Source organism: Zalophus californianus, chromosome 5, assembly GCF_009762305.2.
Source record: "Zalophus californianus isolate mZalCal1 chromosome 5, mZalCal1.pri.v2, whole genome shotgun sequence".
Taxonomy (NCBI): Eukaryota; Metazoa; Chordata; class Mammalia; order Carnivora; family Otariidae; genus Zalophus; species Zalophus californianus.
Genome location: NC_045599.1, coordinates 35,768,325 through 35,792,681, shown reverse-complemented (window position 1 = coordinate 35,792,681; position 24,357 = coordinate 35,768,325). Strand labels below are relative to the sequence as shown.

The window sequence follows — 24,357 nt, the reverse complement described above, 5'->3', positions numbered from 1 at the left end:
TTTTTTACCATAATCTTTAGAAACATTCCCTTTCAGGATCGCCCCAAAATAACGCTGCAGAACAAGTCAGCTCTTCTCAGAGCCTGATTGATTCTCTCCATAAATGTACCTTAGTATCAGAAATGGTATATTTTGATGCTGTTGCCCCCATACCACGTAATTCTCCAGGTTTATTTTAAGGTGGCCCTTCTCGATGCTGGCAATTGAGTACAGATAAATCCTCAATGTTTTACTTCATTTTAGGGTGTGTTGTAATCATTCCAAATTACAGCTTTATTTTTGGCATAAAGAATCACGTGGAACTTAAAGACAGGGAGGTTTTTGACATGGATCAGATTTCATACCTAATATTTTTAAGCTAAATTTTAAACTAAGATTTCTTTCTTTATATTACAAAAGGAGGGGAACTATCAGACTCAAGAACACTTCTGTAGAAATCAGATGCTGACAGTCTCTATGCTCCAAGGAGTCAGGAACTTGGTATCAAGTAAAAATCTTAGTCAAGTGCTTAAAAATAGTGGTTGCTGAAATAATTCAGTTAACAACTTCTTACTCAGGTTATATGAAAACATACTAGTACGCACTGTGGCTCTAGTCAATATTTTTGAGCTTTATTCAAAAGCATGAGTTCTCTCAGGGCTATAGATAAATTGTAAGAAACTAATTCTATACTAAATACAGAAGATTTTTGAAAATCCGCCAGCCTGTCACTGTCCTTCACCCTGTTCTCATATGCAGTGTAGGCGTTAAGGTGTGGGGAATGGGGGGTGGTCTTTAGAGTACTGTCTCAGGGCACTGATTTGGGATGAAGTACTTGCCATGATTTTGAAATGTACCTTTGGTGTTTGTTTAAAGTGTTGCCTTATGTTAGGTGTAGTAGCACTTTCTTTTTTTTTGTTCTGTTTTTTAAAGATTTTATTTATTTATTTGAGAGAGAGAGAGAAACAGCATGAGAGGGGAGAAGGTCAGAGGGAGAAGCAGGCTCCCCGCTGAGGCGGGAGCCTGACGTGGGACTCGATCCCAGGACTCCGGGATCATGACCTGAGCTGAAGGCAGTCGCCCAACCAACTGAGCCACCCAGGCCCCCAGCACTTTCTTTTTAAAGTTGATCACTCCTCTCTCCAGCTGTACTATCTACATTCAAAATACTCTAAAGCCAATTCTACCACCAGTGGAGGTAATGATGCCTCTGTAGTACTTAATGGGAGCCACCAACTGTTCTAAACCTTTTACATATTTTAATTGATTTAATCCACAGCCACCCTCTGAGCGAGGTACCAATATTACCCTCACTGTAGAGAGAGGGAAACTAAGGCCCAGGGAATAACTAGGAGACCCCACCAACTGCGTGACAGAGCCAGGGTTTAAATTCTAACATGCTGGCTTCAGATTTATGGTCATTACTACCACACCATACTGTGTTTTCAGTAGAGTGTGATAAAATAAAAATAGCTCTGTCATGATCCTTTTTTGTGTTTTGAAATGTTACGTGAGAATTCTTCAATTTCTCCCTATCTTATCAGTACACAATGGGACCATTCTGTCATTTTAAGGACAAAGAATCTAACAATTATTAATTTTAAAGGTGAGGAATATTTACTTTTGTCTTAGCAAAATGGGTTGTATTCCTGATTAGTGAGGCAGATACATTTCTTCTTTCATATAAATTCTGTTCATTGCCCTTCCTTGGATCTCTGAGTACTTTCTATTTAAGAGTACTCTCTGTTGCCTTCAGCAGCATATGGAGTTAAAAAGAAACATTCTCATTTGTAACTTCAAGAATATGAATCTGTATTATAATCTGATTACACTATTCCATACTAAGAGTTAGAAGATAGCTTTACTTTGTACATATGAAAAAGGATGCTTTAGGTTTATGGAATCATCAATATAAATCTCTTACAAAAGGGCAATTTCCCACTAATATATGAAGAAATGTAAAGTTTTTTCTTCATCTCCCCAAATGTTTCTAGACTCAACAACTCTCATGTAAACATAAAAACCGGACATTTCTGCTGTTGGAGTTACTGCTTCTAGCATAGGATCTGCAATGTCATCATAATAGTTTCTTGAGAAGAAGGGCACCCTGTGTGAAGTTATCAGTAATATAGCTCTATTCCTTAGTACCATAATTTAGGTTAACCCAAAGCCCCAGTATCTAGTCTGCTATTACAAGCTTGGATTCTTTCTTTCAAATGCTAGTGAAGTACTGCCTTACTGAAGCAATGAAAATTTCAACTTTGGAGGGAAAGTGAGATAGAAATTAATTCATGCAAGAATCTAGAAGTGCTTTGTTTAGATTGCTTTAGCACGATATTGAAAGACACTTAATTTTATATAAAGGATAACCAATGAAGAATTACCCGGCTTCATATACAAATGGGTTCCTCTTGACTCTTTGCCTTCTCTTCTTCCATGTCACTTTATAATTGATAGTTTCAGAAATTAAAATACTTCCTGAAGAAACTCTGCCACCCAGACCTTCCCATTAGAACTCATTTCTTGTGTATTTTTTTTAACACCCACAGCTCGAAAAACAAAGAAAAAGATCAAAGGAATTCAGCAGGCCACTCCAGGAACGTCACAAGAAACTTCTGAAAATCCTGCTAACAAAACAATAGTTCCTGCAACATTACCACAGCTCACCCCTACGCTGGTGTCCCTGCTGGAGGTCATTGAGCCTGAGGTGTTATACGCAGGGTATGACAGCTCTGTCCCAGATTCGACTTGGCGGATCATGACCACACTCAACATGTTAGGTGGGCGGCAAGTGATTGCGGCAGTGAAATGGGCCAAGGCGATACCAGGTAAGCCTCGGAAGGGGACTTGGCGAAGGTACAGAGCTCTGTATTGTCTTCAGCAGGGGCGCTCTGGCTCTGTCATCCAGGTCCCACAACCTGCCCTGTTTTCTCCTCCTCAGTTCTGGGGCCTGACCAGGGCAGAGGCCAGAAAGCATGGGAGTGGAGAGTTTATAATAAAACTTGTACACTGCTCCCTGCTTTTCAGATTGTTGCTCAGAGCCGAGTGATTTGAGGTCAGACAAGGTCCTGTCAGAACTAGAGTCACAGGATCTACTCAGAATTCCTTTTTCACCCAAATCTAGGGCAAGAACATGTAGAATACTTCTCAAAACTCCATTGGTTTTCCTTCAGTGTATCACTTTTAAAACTCAGGGTAAAATTGGTAAAAACCCGGTACGGTGACACTTTGTCAGGGTGTACTGAGCTCATCTCATTTTTAAGATCATATGATATTGAAGTCTCCCTGTTGGAACTTGGTGTGGAAAAGCAGAGGTCCACGTCGGTGTCAGTCAGACTTTACAGCTGCAGATTTGACAAGCTTCTGTTCACTCTGAAAGAGTAGAGACAGAGCAAGAATGAAGTACCCTGACTTCCTGTCATTCCTACTCTGTCAAGAGGGAAAGAGGTGTAACTATCAGGGGACATTTTTAAAACTAAATTCATTGAGTAATGTACCAAGTCAGGACTCAATTTGCTTAAATATGGAGAAAGTGACAGTAAGTTTTATTACATTGGATGCTATTAAAAAGCCCTTGTGGGCTTTGATCTGAATGTGTCAGATGACAGAGGAGAGAACTATGCCCCCTCGGTGCTTCACTTTCTCTGTCAGGGGTCCCCCCAAACAAGGCTAAAGTCCTATCTGATCTGTGGCAGTTCCCAGAGAGATAATCTTCTCTTTGGCGACTAGAGTGTTTCCTCTTACCTTTACTTCTCTTAATTCAGGATTCAGGAACTTACACCTGGACGACCAAATGACCCTACTGCAATATTCATGGATGTTCCTCATGGCATTTGCCCTGGGGTGGAGATCATATAGACAATCAAGTGGAAGCATGCTATGTTTCGCTCCAGATCTGATTATTAATGAGTAAGTTATTTGTGAGTCATTTTCCCTGTGTTCATAGGGTATTTTTAACCAGCTGATGTCTTCCTGATGGATTACTATTGTGATCATTCAGGACTGAATCAATTCTCTCAGGTTTCTTGAAACTGGGCAAACTTGAAATAGAGTTGCTTATCAATGCTTAATGGCAGGCCAAATGTGGATGTGGGGCATTATTATTACTGTCCAGGACATATTGAAAGGTACGTTTTTTAAGATTTATTTATCCATTTTAGAGAGTAAGCAGGAGGAGGGTCAGAGGAAGAGGGAGAGAGAGCATCTCAAGCAGACTCCCCGCCTAGCCCAGAGCCTAACGAGGGACTCCATCCCAGGACTCTGAGATCATGAGAGATCACGACCTGAGCCGGTATCAAGAGTCAGACACTTAACCTACCGAGCCACCATGGAGGGTACTTTTTAATACAGTTGGGGTCAACTCTGGGGTCAGTTGATCTCACTTTGAAAGGGGACAACTACAGATGAGGACATCTTTGCTGACGGGGAGGCAAAAGGATCCTTATGTCATGGCAAGGCCTACTCCCTGTTAGGACTTGGACAGTTTTTTTAATTGGGAGGGAACCAATCAAATTTTCAGATTTTATACATGAGCTATTCTTGTGTCCACTAGGCCTCTGCTTCCTTCTGTGAAGTATTTGAGGCATCCCTTCCCTGGACCTCATTGTAGTTGTTTCCTGACTAGTTTTCTGCCTCCTGTGTGTCCTCCATCAGGTTGACAATTTTTTTCTTACAAAAATACAGTTTGATCCCATTACATACCTCCCCAACACGCAGATGTCCTCGCAGTCTCCACCCTGCCCACCGGGTGCATACTCAGCATGGTTTCTGGCTTCCCAGAACCTGGCCTCTCTGTCTCTCTCACAGCATTCCCACTCAGAGGCTCTCAACTCAGCACCTTCTAAGACCTCTCTGCTGTATACCCCTAGCTCTGACCACTTTTCTACCTTATATTACAGTTTTCTGTGCCTACTAACTTACCTCCTTTATGAGAATGAAACCACAGAGTTCTCACCCTCTCACACACATATCCATGGTCAGAGCAGAGTACGAAATGAAGATTTAATTGTGAGAGCTGGGGTACTTTTGACCAGAGGTCAGAAGAATCGATGAAACCTTAAAGCCCATTATTAGAGTAGTCCCATTGCACCCGATATGAGTCGATCCATTCTGAGTAGTTTGTGTTTAGAACTGGATGCCGTATGAAGAGTGACAACTTTAATTATGTCCAGAATGGCAAAGAGTATGGAAATTTCTATCACTCAAACGGGATGTTTGGAGGAAAGAGAAAGGCACAGTTGGGAGCAAGGAGGAGAACCTCCAGAGATACTCTTTTTTATCTTTTGGGTGAGCTAGGCCCCAAAACAATGGGTAAAAGTTCCAGAAAAGCATCTGTTGGAGCAGTGTTAAATGGAAGGGCCTGCCTTACCATGTGGTAAGCTCACATTATTTTAAGTGTTTTAATAGAGACTGGATGATACTAGCTTCAGATATTTTTAGACATTCTTAGGCATTCTGAAAGAAGCTGCAAGTATTGGGTTAATTCTAGATTCAGAACACATCTTTATACTGCTACTAGGTCAGTCCAAGGCCACTTATCTGGCAGGATAAATACAAACTACCTAAAGCAGAAATTTCACCTTTCTGCTATCAGGCAAGTGAGCTGCATAAAAACCTAGTCCAGAAATCCTGGCTGAACTGAATCCTGAGTTAAAGTTGGTGTTCTTTCTCTATTGGTGATACCTCTCGGTGATAGGTGAGTCCCTATCGAGTGCCAGACACTATTTTAGGAGCTTGTGCTGTAATCGTGAGCACAACAGATGAGGCCCCTGCTAACATTCCAGTGGGGAAATGAAATAAATAAACGAAATTATTTTGGGGAGCCATGATACAATAGTGTGACTGGGGGGGGAAGGGGTGCATTCTACTTTAGATTTGGGGACCACAGAAGACCTCGGTAGGGAGCTGAGCACCAAACAGTACAGAAGAATGAGTCGTGTGAAAAGTAGGGGCTGGCAGAAGAAACGAGAGCAAAGGTTGGAACTCCCTTACGAGCTTGAGAGAAGTGGATCAAGCAGAAGCTTGTAGGCCAGGAAATGGAGTTGAAATTGTATTCCAGGAGCAAAAAGCAGCCAGTGGAGGCTTTCAAACAGAGGATAACATGGAGCATGCATTAGAGGGAACAGCGTGTACTTATTACATTCCTAGTAAGCCTGGTCCAGAGTAGCAGGGATCGAGCCAAACTTCCTGGCCGGTATGACTTACACTCTACCAGATAACGACCAGATTCAAATGCTGCCATCGAACTCTGGTTTAAATGAGCAACTGGTAAAAAGTGTTTACAATGGATTCCTGCGGAAATTAAGTACATAAAACAGTCTATGGCATGCACAACAGAAAACTAATTTCTCCAGTGTGAACTTAGATCATTCAGTACTCTTTTTAGGTCCTGTGGACCCAGGAACAAGTTTCCTTTCTCACCTATAGGGAATTAGCATTAATAGCAATAGTTAGAATTTCCTTTGTAAGTTCATAGTTGTGTAAAATAAAACAAGTGTACTTTGGGGGGAAACTAACTCAAACGCTGGTGTTTGTCTTTCACAGGCAGAGAATGACCCTCCCCTGCATGTATGACCAATGTAAACACATGCTGTATGTTTCCTCCGAGTTACAGAGGCTTCAGGTCTCTTACGAAGAGTATCTCTGTATGAAAACCTTATTGCTTCTCTCCTCAGGTTGGTAGAACACCTCTTGGCTTCTAAAATTCACTTCTAAGTGTGTCAGAAGTATGACATGTAAACGTGTAGAAACAGAGGTGTGTTCGTATACATCGCACCAAGTCTGTCCTTATTCCCTGCTAGTCAGATAACTTAGGGTTTTCATAAATGCCGAACTTTACAAAGGCACAGCCAATGATACCAAGATTAGTCAGACAGCTAGGTGCCACGGGGAAAGAGAGCGGTATGGGAGCTCTGCAGGAGCCTCTGTTCATCCGGAGTGTGTACAGACCTCCTCCTCCCTGTGACCTTCGGTACCACCACTGGGTCGAAAATTAGTGACACAAGGAATAGGACTATGCCTAAGAAATTATGGTAGAAAAACAGGATGTACAGAAGGTGCACCTGCTGGCTGTTAGAAGACTGGCTGATGCAGTGCTGCTGCTGCCCTGGGGGGACGGAGGTATTCCATCTAAAAAACAGCAGCAAGCATTTATCAAACAATCTAAAGGAAGTGGTGTATAAACTTGAGTGAGGCTAGTTGCGGCCAGCAAAGGCGTTACTTAGTGAACCTAGAGAGCTTTTGAAAAATACAAAGTCTCTTTTTAGTAAAAAGGTGGCATTTTCAACAACCCGTAAAAGAAGGTCTGTGAACAGTTGGTGTTAAACACTTACAGGCTATTCCAACAAAAATTACATACCAGGTTAGTGTTTATAAACTACAAGGTTGATGACTGAATACTTCTTTCGTATACAAATGAGTAAATGTGCAGTGTTTCAAAAAGTGTTCTTTCCATGAGTAACTCTGGTTTCAAAGCTGCCAAATAACTTGAAGGGATGGATGTTGCACATGTAACTGTATCGGTTTCAGCTTTTCCAAGGCACACATATCATTAATGCCTTCATACTACCTTTGTTCTCAGAAAACCTAAAGGAAAAGATCATTGCTAGACACCTTAAGGTTACCTAACACAGCACACTTGTTAAGGATGTGAGCTTGATGTTATTTGAGTTAAACAGCTAAAATTCTGATCATATCTAGGTACAGATCAGTGCCAAATACTAACCAATCTTATTTGTAAAAAAAGGTGATTTACGTTTTATACATGCCACACTCACAGTACTACGTGTACTTTTATCATTGCAGAGGATACGAAAAACTGAACTAGTATCACTGGTTCCTTAAAAAAAAAATCAAGAAGGAATAAAATACCATTAGATATGATCAGATTTCTAGTCTGACAATACTAGAATAGGTACCCTAATCTCCCACTAAAATATGCTAGACCACCAGCCGGCAAGAACCCAAAGAGGTTAGCTGTACTCAGAGGGTATAATTCACATATGTTTCCAACCTCTGTCTTTAAACTTATTAAAATTTTAGCCAGAATACAGTTTTTTACATGTATATATACGTACATGTGAATCATGTACATAAATGAACAGGATAAGAGGCATGAGTGAGGGAGGAGGGCTGAAACAGTGCTTTAAAACTCTTTTAAAAAGGGATCCCACTTGGCGACTAGCATAGTGAATGATTATCCTAACACATTAATAACCCATTCACAGTATACCCATTGAAAAAAAATCTCTGGGCTAAGGTAATCATCAGAGATTGACAATGAAAGGTGGACAAGAAGAGGGAAAGGAATTATACAAAGAACAGCCGAAAACTTCCCAGAGTTGTTGAAAGACACCAACCCTCCTACCTGTCCGGGCAGCTCAGTGAATTCCACATAATATACAAGTAAAATCCAACTGACTGAAAAAAGACCTTCAAAGGAGAAGCAATTTAATAACCATATAGCAGCAAAGAAAATGGAATGATTTTTTTCATAATGCTAAGGAAAAAATACTGGAAAATGAAGGTGGACTTCCAGCTTCAGCTCTTACAAGTAAACAGCTTGGATGCTGCCATTCCCATCCTCAACAAGAAGCTGAAGTGAAAATCAGTAACTTTTCTTGGCTGCATCAGAGAATTGAGGTCACAAGGCAAATGACCACATCAAAATCTAGAGAAATAGGCGGACAGAAGCATCGGAGCCAGGAACTGCTGGAACAGTCACAGTAATTCTGATGAATTGCTGGAGAGAGAAGGAAGAGCTTGAAAATTAAAAACTCTGGGGGTTGTCTCCCCACACTTTCTTGGGGTTTACCTGCAGAAGCCACACCAGGTTCTCACTGTGAAAATCAGAGAAAGAGCCCCCTGTTTTTGCCCTATGAGGGAAACCGCTGTGAGAGAGCTTTATTGGACCTGAGGGAAAGGGCAGAAAGATCATTGCAGCACCCTCTTCCTTCCTGTCTCCTGTAAGAGGTGGGGGAGGAGGCTCAGAAATGCTCCTGAAGGTCATGACAACACAGATGTCATCATAAAAGGATAAGACCCACATCCCCAACACCTAACCACCCTGTAGGGCTCCAGGATAAGTAACTGGATTACAACTGCCAGAACTGCAGAGCACAGCCATTTAAGAAGGAGTTCTCGGGGAAACCCAAAACAACAAGGGAAACCAATAAAAACAGGGAAACAGATTTCAGATTCTGTTAAACACCTCTATGGCCAACATGAGACAGTCCAGCTCCTGGCCAGATTAACATAAAGCCTCATACTAAACGCATCATTACCTCCGCTCTGATCTATCACTATCCAGCTTTCGGGGGAAAAAAAAAAGGTACGGTATGCAAGCTAAAAAGCAACAAAAAACAGTCCAGAGAGACACAGAAGCATCGGACCCAGCTCAACTATGACACAGATGTTAAAATTATCAGATAGGGAATTTAACATAACCATGATTACTATGTTAAGGGCTCTAATGGAAAAAAACAACATTGAAGAACACATGGGTAATGTAAGCAGAGAGGGTGGAAAACTCTAGGAAAGAAACAAAAAGAAATGCTACAGACTAAAAATACTGTAATAGAAATGAAGAATGCTCATCAGTAGGTCAGACATGGCAGAGTCCCAAACTCAAATGCAAAGAGAAGGATAAAAACAAGATGGAATGGAATATTCAAGAACTGTGGGGGCCATTATACAATGTGTCACATACAAGTAACGGGGACATAAGAAGTAGAAGAAAGGAATGGAAGAAATATAGGACAATAATAATGGTTGAGAATTTTCCAAAATTAATGACAGATGCCAAAACATCAACCCAGGAAGCTCAAAAAACTCCAAAAAAGATAAATACCAAAAAATCTACATCTGGGCATATTTTACTCAAACTGGAGAAAACCAAAGAAAAAATCTTGAAAAAAGCCAGAGGGGGAAAAAACAGCTTACCCATAGAGGAACAAGAATAAAAATGACATCAGAATTCTCATCAGCAACTACACATGCAAGAAGAGAGTTGAGTGAAATATTTAGTGTTATAAAAATCAGTCTACAATTATGTATCCAGTGAAATTATCCTTCAAAAGTGAGGGTGAAATAGTCACTAGAAGACCTGCCTTGCATCAAATGTTGAAGGAAGTTCTTCAGAGGTAATGAAAATGATATAGTTCAGAAACGTGGATCTACAGAAAGGAGAGCATGAGAGAAGGAAACAATAAAGATGAAAATTCATTTTTCTTCTTATGTGATCTGAACCACAACTGTGCAAAGTAATTATAGCAGCAGTGCATGAGATGATCGATCATAACATGCAGGTGAAGGAAATGCATGACAGGAGAGAGGACCCACACATACTGTTTGTAAGCACCTGCACCAGAGATCAAGTAGAGCGGTCTTATTTAAAGGAGCTGTAGATCAGTTGTCTGTGTATATGGGGATCTCCAGGGCAAGCACTGAAAACAGCTTTAGAGATAAGTAATAACAGACTGAGAGGAGAGAATCTACAATCATACGAAATGCTCAGCAAAAACCATGGAAGGTAGAAAAGAGGCAAGGATTACAAAAGAACCAGTGCAATGAGTAGAAACAGTGACAAACATGATAGCTCTTAACGCAAATATATCGATTACCTGACATGTGAATAGTCTAAGTGTACCAGTCCATTTTTTTTTTAATGAAGGTAAAAAGAAAGTTTGCCACCAGAGATCCTTAATAAATAAGATTAAAGGGTATACTTAGGCTAAGGGAAAGGAGTCCCATCTCTAAAAAGGAAAAGAGAACAGAGCATCGTAAATATGTAGATACGTTTAAACTAATATTTATTGTATAAAATAACCATAGTGTTTGTTTTGAAGGGTCTAAAAAACAATTGAAATACACAATAATTACACATAAGCAAGAAGGGTAGTTTGATAAGAATGAGTTTAAATTTCAGGGGCACCTGGGTGGCTCGGTCGGTTAAGCATCTGCCTTCAGCTCAGGTCATGATCTCAGGGTCCTGAGATCGAGTCCCACATTGGGCTTCTTGCCCAGCAAGGAGTCTGCTTCTCCCTCTGCCTGCAGTTCCCCCTGCTTGTGTGCTCTCTCTCAAATAAAATCTTTTTTTAAAAAATTTCAGTAATGATGGCTAAAGATAGGAGAAGTACACAAAGTACCAAACCACCAAGTTGGGGGGTGGGGGTGGGGGTGGCAGCTGAAGCAAACATGGTAAGGAAAAGTAATCCAAACGAAATGAGGGGGGAGAGCATAAACAAATGCATGGTAAGGGAAAGTAACAAATGGTGTATAAATAAGTTTATCAGCAATTTCATTAAATAGGAGATAAAAGCTCCAAGGTAAAAAAGACCCACAAAAAAAATCCAAGACTGTATTTAAAAAAAAAAAAAAATCCAACTTTATGCTACTGACATGAGAATATCTAAATAAAGCTACTGAATGACTGATGTAAAAGGCCATACAGTAACCCAGTGATGGTAAACTTGCACTATAGGGTGTCAGATGGTAAATGTTTTCAGTTTTGTATACACACTATCACACCTGCTCATCTCTGCTGCGTGGAGAATGAACACAGTCAACAACAGAAAGAACAAGCCTGGTTATGTTCCAATAAAACCTTATTTACAAACACAGGCTCCTGGTGGGACTAGGCCACTGGCCATGGTTTCCTGACCACTGTTTTAAACCAAAAGAAAGCTATGGCAGCTACATTTATTAGCACAGACTTTAAAGTGGGCGGGGGGGGGAAGCTCTTTATTTAAAGATACTCCTTACATAAAGCATTCTCCTACCAGGAAAGTAATTCTAAGTATATGGCTTAACCACATGAAGCAAAAAATTCATGGAGCTCCAAGGATAATTAGGGGTAATTTGGGATAGATGAAATTCTTTTAAACGTAAGCACTGCATAGGGCTTCTCCCATCATTATTTTTAGAAATCGGGTAACATGCAAGAAAAAAAATTACAGATAAACTATCAGTGAAAATATTAAATTTTAATATTTAAGATATTAACAATAATTAGGTTATCTGTAATATATTAACCCATTTTTAACATGGTAGGCTCTTACCACTTCTGATTAAGTAGCCTTCGTTTTCACAGTAATACATCTTACAAGTACCAAGTATTGTTTCATAGAATCAGAATGTCTTCCTTGTTCTAGCTCTAGTCAAAATCCAGGTAGCATGATACACTACATTAACAAAATAAAAGGTAAAAATCATCTCGACAGGTGCAGAAAAAGCATCTAACAAAGTTCAGCATCTATTTATGATAAAAACTTTGAACAAAATGAGTATAGAGGGAACATAACCTCAGCATAATAAAGGCCATATATGACAACCCACAGCTAACATCATACTCAATGGTGAAAAGCTGAAAGCTTTCCAAGATCAGGAATTAAGACAAGGATATCCCCTGTCATGACTTTTATTCAACACAGCGTTAAGGTTCTAGCCAGAGCAATTAGACAAGAAATAAACAGCATTCAATTCTAAAAGGACTAAATAAAACTCTCTTGGCAGATGACATGATATTATAATCTTAAAGACTCCACAAAAAGACTGTTAGAACTAACAGATTTACTAACCATTCAGTATACAAAATCAATATGCAAAAATCTGTTGCAGTTCTATACACCAATAATGAACTAGCAGAAAGAGAAATTAAGAATAGAACTCCATTTACATTTGCATCAAAAATAATAAAATATCTAGGAATAAAATGTATCCAAGGAGGTGAAAGACCTGTACACTGAAAACTCTAAGACACTGATGAGACAAATTGAAGATGACAGAAATAAATGGAAAGATATTCCACATTCATGGATTGGAAAAATACTGTCAATATTGTCCATATTTCCAAATGCAATCCCTCTTAAAATTTCAGTGGCATTTATCACAGAACAAATAATCCTAAATTCGTATGGAACTATAAATAAGACCCAGAATAGCCAAAGAAACCTAGATAATGAAGAACAAAGCTAGAGGCATCACACTCCCTGGCTTCAAACTATATTACAAAGCTGTAGTCATAAAAACAATACAGTGCCAGCATAAAAAGAGACAAGAGGCACAGAGTTCAATGGAGAGATTAGAGAGCACTGACATAAACCCAGACACAGACGGTCAATTAATTTACAACAAAGTAGCCAAGAGTGTCCAGTGGGGAAAGAACAGTCTCTTCAATAAATGATGCTGGGAAAAATGGACAGCCATATGCAAAAGACTGAAAGTGGATGATTATCTTACACCATACACAAAAATTAACTCAAAAATTAATCAAAGACTTGAACATAAGACCTGAAACTATAAAACTCCTAGAAGAAAACAGAGACAGTAGCTCCTTAACATCAGTCTTGGCAATGACTTTCTGAATCCAGCACCCAAAGCAAAGGCCAAAAAAAGTAAAAATCTGGCACCACATCTAACTATAAAGCTTCTGCACAGCAAAGAAAACGATCAACAAAATGAAAAGGCAACCTACAGAATGGGAGAAAATACTTGCAAATCCTGACTGGCCAACAGGCACGTGAAAAGGTGCTCATCATTACTAGTGATTAACAGGGAAATGCAAATCAAAGCCATATCTCATCTCACATCTATTAGAATGTCTTATCAAAAAGACAAGAAATAAGTGTTGGTGGAGGTGTGGAGAAGAGGGAACTCTGCACACTTCTGGTGGGAATGCAAACTGGTGCAGCCACTGTGGAAAACAGCATGGATGTTCCTCAAGAAGTTAAAAATAGGACTACTGCATGACCCAGTAATTCCACTTCTGGGCATTTGTCCACACAAAATGAAAACACTAACTTGAAAAATATATGTAGCCTCATATTCACGGCATAACTATTTACAATAACCAAGACACAAACAACTGAAGTGTTCATCTCTGGATGAATGAATAAAGATGGGATATATATGGTATATACAGTAAACATATATTCGATGGAATATTTTTCCACCATCAAAAAGAGTGCCATCTTGCTACTCGCAACAACATGGATGGACCTTGAGGGCGTTAGGCTAAGTGAAGGAAGCCAGTCAGAGGAAGACAAATACAAGTAAGTGTAGAATCTCACTTGTATGTGGACTCTAAAAACAAACAAGGAGATAGGCTTGTTTGTACAGACAACAGACTGGTGGTCTCCAGAGGAGGGCAGATTGAAGGGTGGGAGAAAGGGGGGAAGGGGGTTAAAAAGGACAAACTTTCCAGGCATAAAATAAATAAGCCATGGCTGTCATATGCAGCATGGTGATTATCGTTATTAGTACACTATATTATATATGTGAAAGTTGCTGAGAGTAAATTTTAAACGTTTTCATCGCAAGAAAAAATATGTTTAGTATATGGTGATGGATGTTAAGTATAGATGTATTGTGAACATTTTGCAATATACACAAATTAAAAAACAAAACAAAACCCTCGAGAAAGAGTAGGAGACACAGCTCAGGCAGGTTATTCTCAAATCCACAGGGCAAGTACAATTAAAACTTCTTGTTCCTAAAGCCAGTGCTTTTCCTGAATTCCAGCATTTTCTAAGATGTCAGCAACAAGGAAGTGGAGTTTGGGAAACAATATGCTCCCCTCCCTAGAAAGTGCCTGATTTTGGCTCTGACAAATCCTGAAAACTAGTGATCTAGTTTTGTATTTTGTATTTGTATTAGCCTTTAGTTTTGCTTACATTTTGACCAAATCCTTTTTTCCCTAACCATTTAACACAGAACCAGAGTTCCTAGGAACACACTTTGAGAAATCTGGCTGTGTACAAAAGTCAGTCTTTCCAGGATTCACGGACAACATGATTAACCTTCTGTTCACAGTCCTTCTCCCTGGTACCAGTTTTTGAAAAGTAATATAAAACGATTGACTTGATACCAGTTTTACAACCTAGAATCCATAAGGTATTTTCTAAGTACACAAGGGAAGGCAGATACATGCTCCCCAGCAAGGCATGACTCCACGTTAAATCCTCCAATTTTCTATTATCCCCTAATCTCTCTTGCACTTTCCTGAGCCCATGAAATGCTTGTGTTTTCATAGAATGTATTCAGGGTGTATATATAGTATATGTCAGGAAGCATGCTATTAATAACAAATGCCCTACGGGCTCATAGGCAGTGTTACCATGAGAAAATTCTTTTCTTGACAACATCTTAACCTTTTAGTTCCTAAGGAAGGTTTGAAGAGCCAAGAGCTATTTGATGAAATTCGCATGACCTACATCAAAGAGCTAGGAAAAGCCATTGTGAAGAGGGAAGGGAACTCCAGCCAGAACTGGCAGCGCTTTTACCAACTGACAAAACTCTTGGACTCTATGCATGATGTAAGTGTCAGACCTAAGTCCCAATATCTGGAATACTGTCTGGGACATTGGGTTAATTATAATTACATATAACCTGATTTATTGATTATATATAATGATACATCAATAGTTTCGGTTTTGTTTTGTTTTTTTTTCCTGTTGGCGGATTTTGGTGATGGTTGGAGCTCACATTATCAACCTCAGTTTGGCACACATTTCTCCTAAGGCCAGTTATGAAATGTTATTTCGTCTAGTCACGTGCATAGAACATCCTGATGCCAGTACAGAATTTAATAGCACTGTTTAACTAAAAAACATCAAATTCCCCATTTTTATATGACTAATCAATTAAATTAGCATATGTCCTTCACATATTATTGTATTAGAGTTCACTGGGTAATTCTGTATACAATTCTAAAGAATCCAAAATGTGCCTGGAACCTGAGTGCCCACTTTATCTAACTGAACTTCTTTATCTGGTGGATTCCAGCAAAGATTGGTATATTCTAGGTCAGATGTATTTTCTAAATTAGAGGCCAAAAAGCATAAGATATTCCTACCAGTAAGTTTTTAAGAATAATCGTTTGTATGTTTTCTCTTGCAGGTGGTTGAAAATCTCCTTAACTTTTGCTTCCAAACATTTTTGGATAAGACCATGAGTATTGAATTCCCAGAGATGTTGGCTGAAATCATCACCAATCAGATACCAAAATATTCAAGTGGAAATATCAAAAAACTTCTGTTTCATCAAAAGTGACTGCCTTAACAAGAAAGGTTGCCTTAAAGAAAGTTGAACTTATAGCTTTTATTGTACAAACTATCAATTTGTCCTGTAGCGGTTTTGCTGTTTTATTTTTTCCTGTTTTTGTCTGGTCTTTGTTTTCGTTTTGTTTTAAATACGCACTACATGTGGTTTATAGAGGGCCAAGACTTGGCAACAGAAGCAGGTGAGCCATCGCTTCTCAGTGGTGGGAAGAGTAGAGAGCGATAGTAGGTGGACCCCAGAAATGAGCCGCAGTCATGGGGGGTGATCTCCACTGTCAGGGAAGGATGGCACCTAAACCCCCAGTGCCCGAAGTCTGCGTGACAAACTTTCTGCTCATACTTTTCACAGCTGGCTGGACAAAATTTTCTAGACTTTTTGTTGGTGTATTTTCCCCTGTATAGTTAGGATAGCATTTTTTGATTTATGCATGGAAACCTGAAAAAAAGTTTACAAGTGTATATCAGAAAAGGGAAGTTGTGCCTTTTATAGCTATTACTGTCTGATTTTAACAATTTCCTTTATATTCAGCGAACTATGCTTGCTCATTTTTTCTTACATAATTTTTGTATCCAAGTTATTGTACAGCTGTTTAAGATGGGCAGCTAGTTCATAGCTTTCCTAAACAAACTCTAAACATTAATCTTCTGTGTGAAAATGGGTTGGTGCTTCTAACCTGATGGCACTTAGCTATCAGAAGACCACAAAAATTGACTCATATCTCCAGTATTCTCGTCAAAAAAGCTCATATTTTGTATATATCTGCTTCAGTGGAGAATTCTCTAGGTTGTGCAAATTAACCGTCCTAACTGGTGGTAGAGCACCTAGTCCAGTGACCCGCTCGGTAAACTGTGGATGATGGTTGCAAATGACTAATTTAAAAACAAAAAAAACACCACCACCACCAACAAAAACTACCAAGAGGCCCTGTTTGCACTTAATGCCCTATCTCTGCTATGGCTAGATGGCAAGAAAGTTGGTCAACGGTCGTTCAGGACCTTTTGTTGTAGTTTGTATAAGTTCTTGAAAAAGTCAGGATTCCAGATAACCAGCTGAGACGCAGCTGAGAGATAGGAATCAGACCAAGTATTTCCTCTCACTCAACTTGACCCCCCTAATAAATTTCCAATATGGCAAAGGTAGCCAGACACCCATTTTCACATTCCCATCCGTCACCAATTGGTCTCTCTTTCCTGGCGGTGCAGGAAAGCTCAGCTACTGATTTTTGTGATTTCGAACTGTCAGACTTCCATGTTTGTAAGACTACACATGCCTCACATCCCTCCGTGTGCCATAGAGTTTAACAAAAGTCTTGTGAACTTCTCCTCACTGTTGAGAATGATCATTTTAAACAAAATAGAAGCTGTAGTAGCCCTTTCTGTGTGCACCTTACCAACTTTCTGTAAACTCAAAACTTATATTTACTAAGCCACAAGAAATCTGATTTCTATTCAAGGTGGCCAAATTATTTGTGTAATAGAAAACTGAAAATCTAATATTAAAAAATATGAAACTTCTAATATATTTTTATATTTAGTTATAGTTTCAGATATATATCATATTGGTATTCACTAATCTGGGAAGGGAAGGGCTACTGCAGCTTTACATGCAATTTATTAAAATGATTGTAAAATAGCTTGTATAGTGTAAAATAAGAATGATTTTTAGATGAGATTGTTTTATCACGACATGTTATATATTTTTTGTAGGGGTCAAAGAAACGTTGATGGAGAACCCATATGATTTATAGTGCGTGCAAGCATTCATACAGGCAGCAGTGGTCTCAGAAACGCAACAGGTTTGCTCTAGGGAAAGAGGGACGTGGAGACCGGCCCCCGTATGCTGTGAAGGCTGCCGAGGCTCAGTCCCATTCAGGTCACAGAGCGAGTCATCCTCTGCCTCCCACAGCAGGTGACCGCCCTCCTCATTCCCACAGTCTGTCCACCCAGGTATGTGGGCGGAGTCTCCCCTGGCTCAAGTGCGCAGTTGTGGGGGGGGCGGGGACAGAGAGGTGGTGCCTGCCGGCCCACCCCCTCCCAGCACTCCCTGACAGCAGGGCTACTTCCCACAGAGCCCCTCCAGCCGTGTGGTCAACACGGGGGCTTCAGGACTTTGGCAATAAGACGCGTAGAGGTACCAGCAGTCTGTAAATAGTGCAGAATCCCATAGGTTGCCAAATAATACACTAATTTCTTTCTATCCTACTAGAGTTCATTTCCAAACAAAATGAGTACACGTTTGTTTTCTTTGAATGCTTTTTTGAATGTTATTTGTTATTTTTCAGTATTTGGAGAAATTATTTAATAAAAAATGTAATCATTTGCTTTTTGAATGCTCTCTAAAAGGGAATGTTCCTTTTGTAATGGTTTAAATTGATCTCAAAGTATTTTAAGATGGTCTGTAACCCAGCTGGATATGAAATTTTTGGTGCCTAAGAAATACCGCTTGAATATTATTATCAATGACAGTGTTAAGTTTCAAAAAGAGCTTCTGGAAGGTAAATTATTGTTCATTATGGAAGGTTATATGGTTAAAACCAGAAAGCACATCATATGTTACTCTTATTTTAGTCCCAACTTCGGTTCTCAAGAAAATAGAGTTCAGTGAAAAAAGAGACACATGCACTTGGTCAAAAGAAAATCAACTGACATTCGTGAAACTAGGAGGCTGTATCCTACATGGAAAAGAAGTTGTGCCCTTGTGAAATAAGTGGGAAGGAAGAAGGTTATCTTAGCTATGTTTGAGTAGAGTTTAACTGAGAAAAGATCCGGTGCTATTGGAAAGCAGCTTCATTTTCTACGTAGGTGGTGTCTTGTCATCCCAAACTAAGTTTGTAGCAACTTCAGGGAGAGTTGGCAACATGCTGAGGTGACTTACAGCAAATCCTGAAAAGTATTTTTAATTACTAGTGGAAAAATGTGTCCTCGGTGTTTTTAGGCCTTGCCGGGGACACTGTTCAAGTGCTTGTCTAAAACTCTGGCAGGGGAACCTGAAGGGGCATCTACCTTCTGGAGAGGGGAAAAAGGAAAGGACATCCCAAAAGGAAAGCTAACATGACTCCTGTCTGAAGAGCTTGATAGTTAGTTAGCATCAGGTGAGCTCTGGGTGTGCGTGCAAAGGAAAGCGGACCTCGCTTCAGAACTTGGGCTGAGGGGGGGGGGGGGGGGGCGGGGCAGGGGCAGTTTTTTACCTGAACCACCTCTTCTCCATCATTCTTAGTTTTGTGTTTAATACCCTAAAGCGACATCACTGTGGAATGAACAATAAGATTAGACTCTGGTCTGTCGAAACTCCAGAACCCTGGCAGCCCTCAGTGAGATTTCAGTGTTGGCCGGTCACCCTCAAGACTGTAGTTGTAAATGAATGTGTTTTCACGTGCCTGGTTTGAGAGCTGGATGGGAGGAGAGGAATGTAAGGACACTTTAACCACTCTGAATGGAAGTTGCATCATTTTCCAGACTGTGATCAGTCAGCCTGGTCCACCAGGGATCAGTGACCAGGTTTTCAGGAAAGGATTGTCTTCTCTCTAGAAAATGCCTAAAAGAAGGATTTTATTTTCTGATGAAAGGCTGTATGAAAATACCCTCCTCAGATAACTTGCTTAACTACATATAGATTCAAGTGTGTCAATATTCTATTTTGTATATTAAACAAATGCTATATAATGGGGACAAATCTATATTATACTGTGTATGGCATTATTAAGAAGCTTTTTCATTATTTTTTATCACAGTAATTTTAAAAATGTGTAAAAATTAAAACCAGTGACTCCTGTTTAAAAATAAAAGTTGTAGTTTTTTATTCATGCTGAATAATAATCTGTAGTAAAAAAATGTCTTTTTATCTACACAGTGAAATGTCAGACTGTAAAATCTTGTGTGGAAATGTTTAACTTTTATTTTTCATTTAAATTTGCTGTTCTGGTATTACCAAACCACACATTTGTATTGAATTGGCAGTAAATGTTAGTTAGCCATTTACAGCAATGCCAAATATGGAGAAACATCATAATAAAAAAATCTGCTTTTTCATTATGTGACTCCAACATGCTTTTGTAGAACTCATGCAGTTCCAATTTTCCTTTTTTTTCTCCTTCTACCAAAGGCAGAGTTATCACTTCAGCAACTTTTAAGACACTGAAGTGGACACTGACACGTCAATGTGGCAATGTTTGAAGGCTAATGGGGTGGAAATCCCAAGTGAGCTTCACCCTGGTGCCAGAGACACAGACCATCCTGTCCACACCTCGAATGGTCCTATGCCAATTCCTGCAAAGGGTACAAAGGGAAGGAAGAACCCACGCCCAAGGATTCTCCCACTCTAGCAGTCTTGATCATGAAAAGTGACATTTTATGTAAACAGATGTTATCTAGCCAAAACTCTTGCCTTAATTTAAAATCAATTCTTTCTCCCAGAGAAGAACATATTTAGTACATACGGCAGCACAGAGGCACAGTATAAACCATAAATTCAGAAGGGGCTCACCTGGTAAACCAGCTCTTCTATCCAACCTCTTGAGTATTTCCCCAAAGTACCTTGTGTCAGGTTAGATCCATGGACTGGATGATGTCACAGACAAACTTTCCTAAAAATACTCTTTTCTCCACCACTAACTTCCTTTACCAAGAAAAAAGGCATTATGATTTAAAACCCAAGTTTGCCTTAGCCATCCTAAGGATACCAAGCATTTGCTACGTACCCGCTTTGCTAGGTGATAAATACTGCAGAAAGAGTACGAGAGAGAAAAATACTATCCCTGTAGCCTCAGTCAGTCAGAATACATGATTGGAGAAATGTGTCTAGCAAACCGTTCCGCAGTGCTCAGCACTGCAGAGGCCCAGGTCCAGCAGCAGCGTGCGCATACAGCACTGCCTCAGTATTCCCGGCAAATAGCAGAGCTGGAGAGCACCTTCACGCACATCACGCCAGCGAGTCCTCACCCGGTGCATGCATGAAAGGAGAAAAATTCGGAGGAAGATACTAACTCCATTTATAAAAAAGGCAACAGGCTCAGAGTTTAAGCAACTGGTTCAGAGCAGCTAATGCCTGTTTTACTGAGGTTTGAACGGAGTCTCTGTAATGAGGCCGTTTATCCCATGTCCAAGAACATGCCTCTTGTCCACAAGCCTCCTGGGGAACTGGTTTTATTTTTCTGTTCTTAGATTAATGTTTTACATTTACTGAGCATTCAACCAAGTGCCAGGCGTCACATTTCAATACAGTATCTCACTTAAGCTAGCAAAGCTCCACAGCAGCGCTATAAAATGCTCCTCACAAGTGCTGTCAACTACCATGATTACCTTTGTTGCATTTATATGAGGAAACGGGCTTACAGAACTAAGTTCCTTGCCTAGGGTCACAAAGCTCAGAAGTGGTTAAATAGAACCTTTAAAAAAAACACAAACATTGGGCATCTGGCTCCAGAGTTCATGCTCTTAAGCACTACTGAGAAATTATTAATATGAAGCTCCTAACTAGATTAGAAGAACCCATACTGAGCATTCTGTGTCAGTCCTTGTGACATGATCTCCTTTTAATCTAATCCCTTCTGCTACCATATCAATTATGAGTTAGACACTGAACAATGATATTTCCTTCTCCTAAACGCATGTGTCCTAGCCCCTGGGGATGTTGCTGGTCAAAAACAGTAACTGCCCAGAGACAATATGCTTGACTTTGTCAAATATCCAACAAGGAACCTGTCTCATCAACAGCCACAGGAAAATCAACCAACATTTCTCCAAGGGATATGGGGTGTATGGGCTACATTCACACTGAAGAATAAAGTTGCTTACAAAGGAAAACTCATGCAGGTCAACACAGGAATCTTGTACACACTATAAAATAGTCATAAGCTTTTCTAGGATCCTTCACGTGTCACTGTCACCTAGAGTCCCGTCTCAGTACACGTGCGGCTGTGCTGGAAATAAGAATCAGGGCCATCCAATACTGTTAGGATTGTTGGCTAGAACTGTGAGGAACTGAGATAAGAATAAAACTCTCCAAAATGGAGAAATGGGGAGAGTGTGCATAAAAACCAAACAAAGGTTTTCATACAAGATGCACCATAAATCTCTCCCGATGAGTTTCAGGACCCATTATGTGTCGGGCATGCTAGATGAGTGAATTTAAAGACCACAAAGGCAATACTAAAACTTCAAGGTGAGGTTTCTGCCCCCAAGGAATCAAAGATGGTAGCCACATCGCTTATCAATTCCACTCCTCTGTATCTACTCAAAAGCAATGAAAATGTGCACACAATGACAGGCATGCAAATGTTCACAGCAGTATTCATAACAGCCCAGAAATGCAAACACCCCAATGTCCATCAACTGATGAAGACAAACAAAATGTGGCATATCCATACCAGAGAATACTATACAGCAATAAGAAAGTGACATAATGCATGCTCTAACATGGGTGAACCTCAAAACCAATATGCTGAGTAAAAAAGACCACATGTGACTTGATTCACTTATATGAGATGTCTGGAAGAGGCGTGTCTACAGATACAGAAGCAGATCAAAGGTTGCCTGTGCTTGGGGATGGCAATGGGGTTTGGGTGACAGTAGGTATGAGGGAATTTTATGGGGAGATGGAAATGTTCTAAAACTGGATTATACTGATGGTTGCACAACCCAGTAAACTTAATAAAAACTATACAACTGTACACTTACAGTAAAAATACTTTGTGGTATGTATGTTATCTATATTTTTAAGGAAATGTATTTTTTTAAATATATAACAGGCAGACAAGCAAATGTATAGCCACCATTTGCATCAGAAGCCAGTACGAAGTACTTTGAATACATAAAGACTGATGCAGCTGTTTTTCTGAGAAGCCTACAGAAGAGGTTTTCATGGTGCTGGGCGTTAAAGGATCAATTAAAGTAATAGCACAAACAAGGGCTTAGTAAGTAATAGATTTTCCCCTAATATTTTTTTCACAATAGTAATTTTACTTATGGTCAAGAATGTACTCCCCTAATATTTAATTGATTGTGTTGTACTCACCCTGAGATGGCTACCATGCGCAAAGCGACCACAAACACGTCAAGTAAACACAAAACGAGCACACATGTGCTCATTTTAAATACAAAGGATCTGTGGCTCAAATACTAAGTGTTAATAACTAAGACCTTGGTAGCTACTTTATAATGCAATAAATCTGGGATCAAGTCTTACTTCTATCCTTTAACTCAATCTGTGACCTTGGGAAGGTTCTATAACCACTCCAGTTCCACATGAAAAATGGAGTAACATCATCTTAAAGGAATGAGAGAAGTAAGTGAGATGCAGTATTTAATCTGCTTAGCTCAGTGTTTACCACACAAGAAGCGCTCAAGACATGTTAACTGTTTTTAAATCCTCAAGGAAATCTAAAAGGGGAGTTTTTTCTAATGCTCTCCCAAAAGTACACAGAAAAAGTGAATGATAAAGAATGATGTGAACACCAAGACTGTATACAAACTTTCAACCTCACATACCCTGGTAAAGGTCACACACAGGTTTAGGGGAGACTGTTAGGATACTGGCCTGCATTTTCATTATGTCATACATTCCCAACTATCAGACCTTGGCAAGGGTCCCCAGAAGAAGGGACCATTCTTTCAGAAAGGGTCTTCCATTTCCAATGAGAATCTCACAGAGAAGAGCAGTGCCAAGGCAATTAAGATGAGAGGAGAAGTGGCGAAGTTACAGATTTGATCGAGGGCTTTTATACAAAATATTTCCTGGTCAATAAGGAGACTGCCAAAAAAACAAAAAAAAAAAACCCCAAAAAAAGGCAACCACCCTGTTACTCTTTTATCCCACATGCAGAGTTCCCCCAGGCTCTCCCTGTAACTGATGCATATAAATGTGAACTAAATTGCATTAATTGGCATTAATGAGATAGAGAACATTCTGAGCTCAAAATCACTACTATAAATCTTTTTTTAAATATACCCAAAAGAACTGAAAACATGTCCACATAAAAACTTATATGCAAATATTCAGATTAGCATTATTTATAAGAAACCAAAAAGTGGAAACAATCTAAATGTCCATCAACTAATAAATGGATAAATAAAATGTGGTATATCTATACAGTGAAATATTATTTGGCAAGAGAAAGGAAGGAATTACAGGGGCATGCATACAACACAGACAGGCTTTGACAGTAGTATGTTAAGTGAAGCCAATCACAAAAGACCACATTTTTTAAATTTTTTATTGTTATGTTAATCACCATATATTACATCATTAGTTTTTGATGTAGTGTTCCATGATTCATTGTTTGTGCATAACACCCAGTGCTCCATGCAGAATGTGCCCTCTTTAATA

At 39.6% G+C, this 24,357-nt stretch overlaps 1 protein-coding gene across 7 annotated transcripts in view; it reads left to right on the top strand.

Moving 5' to 3' along the window:
* NR3C1 (nuclear receptor subfamily 3 group C member 1) overlaps positions 1-20,058 on the top strand; it is a 125,220-nt gene extending 105,162 nt beyond the window's left edge. For all 7 annotated transcript variants that reach the window (XM_027604647.2, XM_027604648.2, XM_027604649.2 and 4 more), the window contains exons 5-9: positions 2,529-2,807; positions 3,744-3,888; positions 6,523-6,653; positions 15,133-15,290; positions 15,874-20,058. In XM_027604647.2, the coding sequence (XP_027460448.1) occupies positions 2,529-2,807; positions 3,744-3,888; positions 6,523-6,653; positions 15,133-15,290; positions 15,874-16,026 (866 nt within the window). In that variant the 3' untranslated portion in view covers positions 16,027-20,058. The remainder of the gene's footprint in view (positions 1-2,528; positions 2,808-3,743; positions 3,889-6,522; positions 6,654-15,132; positions 15,291-15,873) is intronic.
* The last annotated feature ends 4,299 nt before the right edge of the window (positions 20,059-24,357 follow it).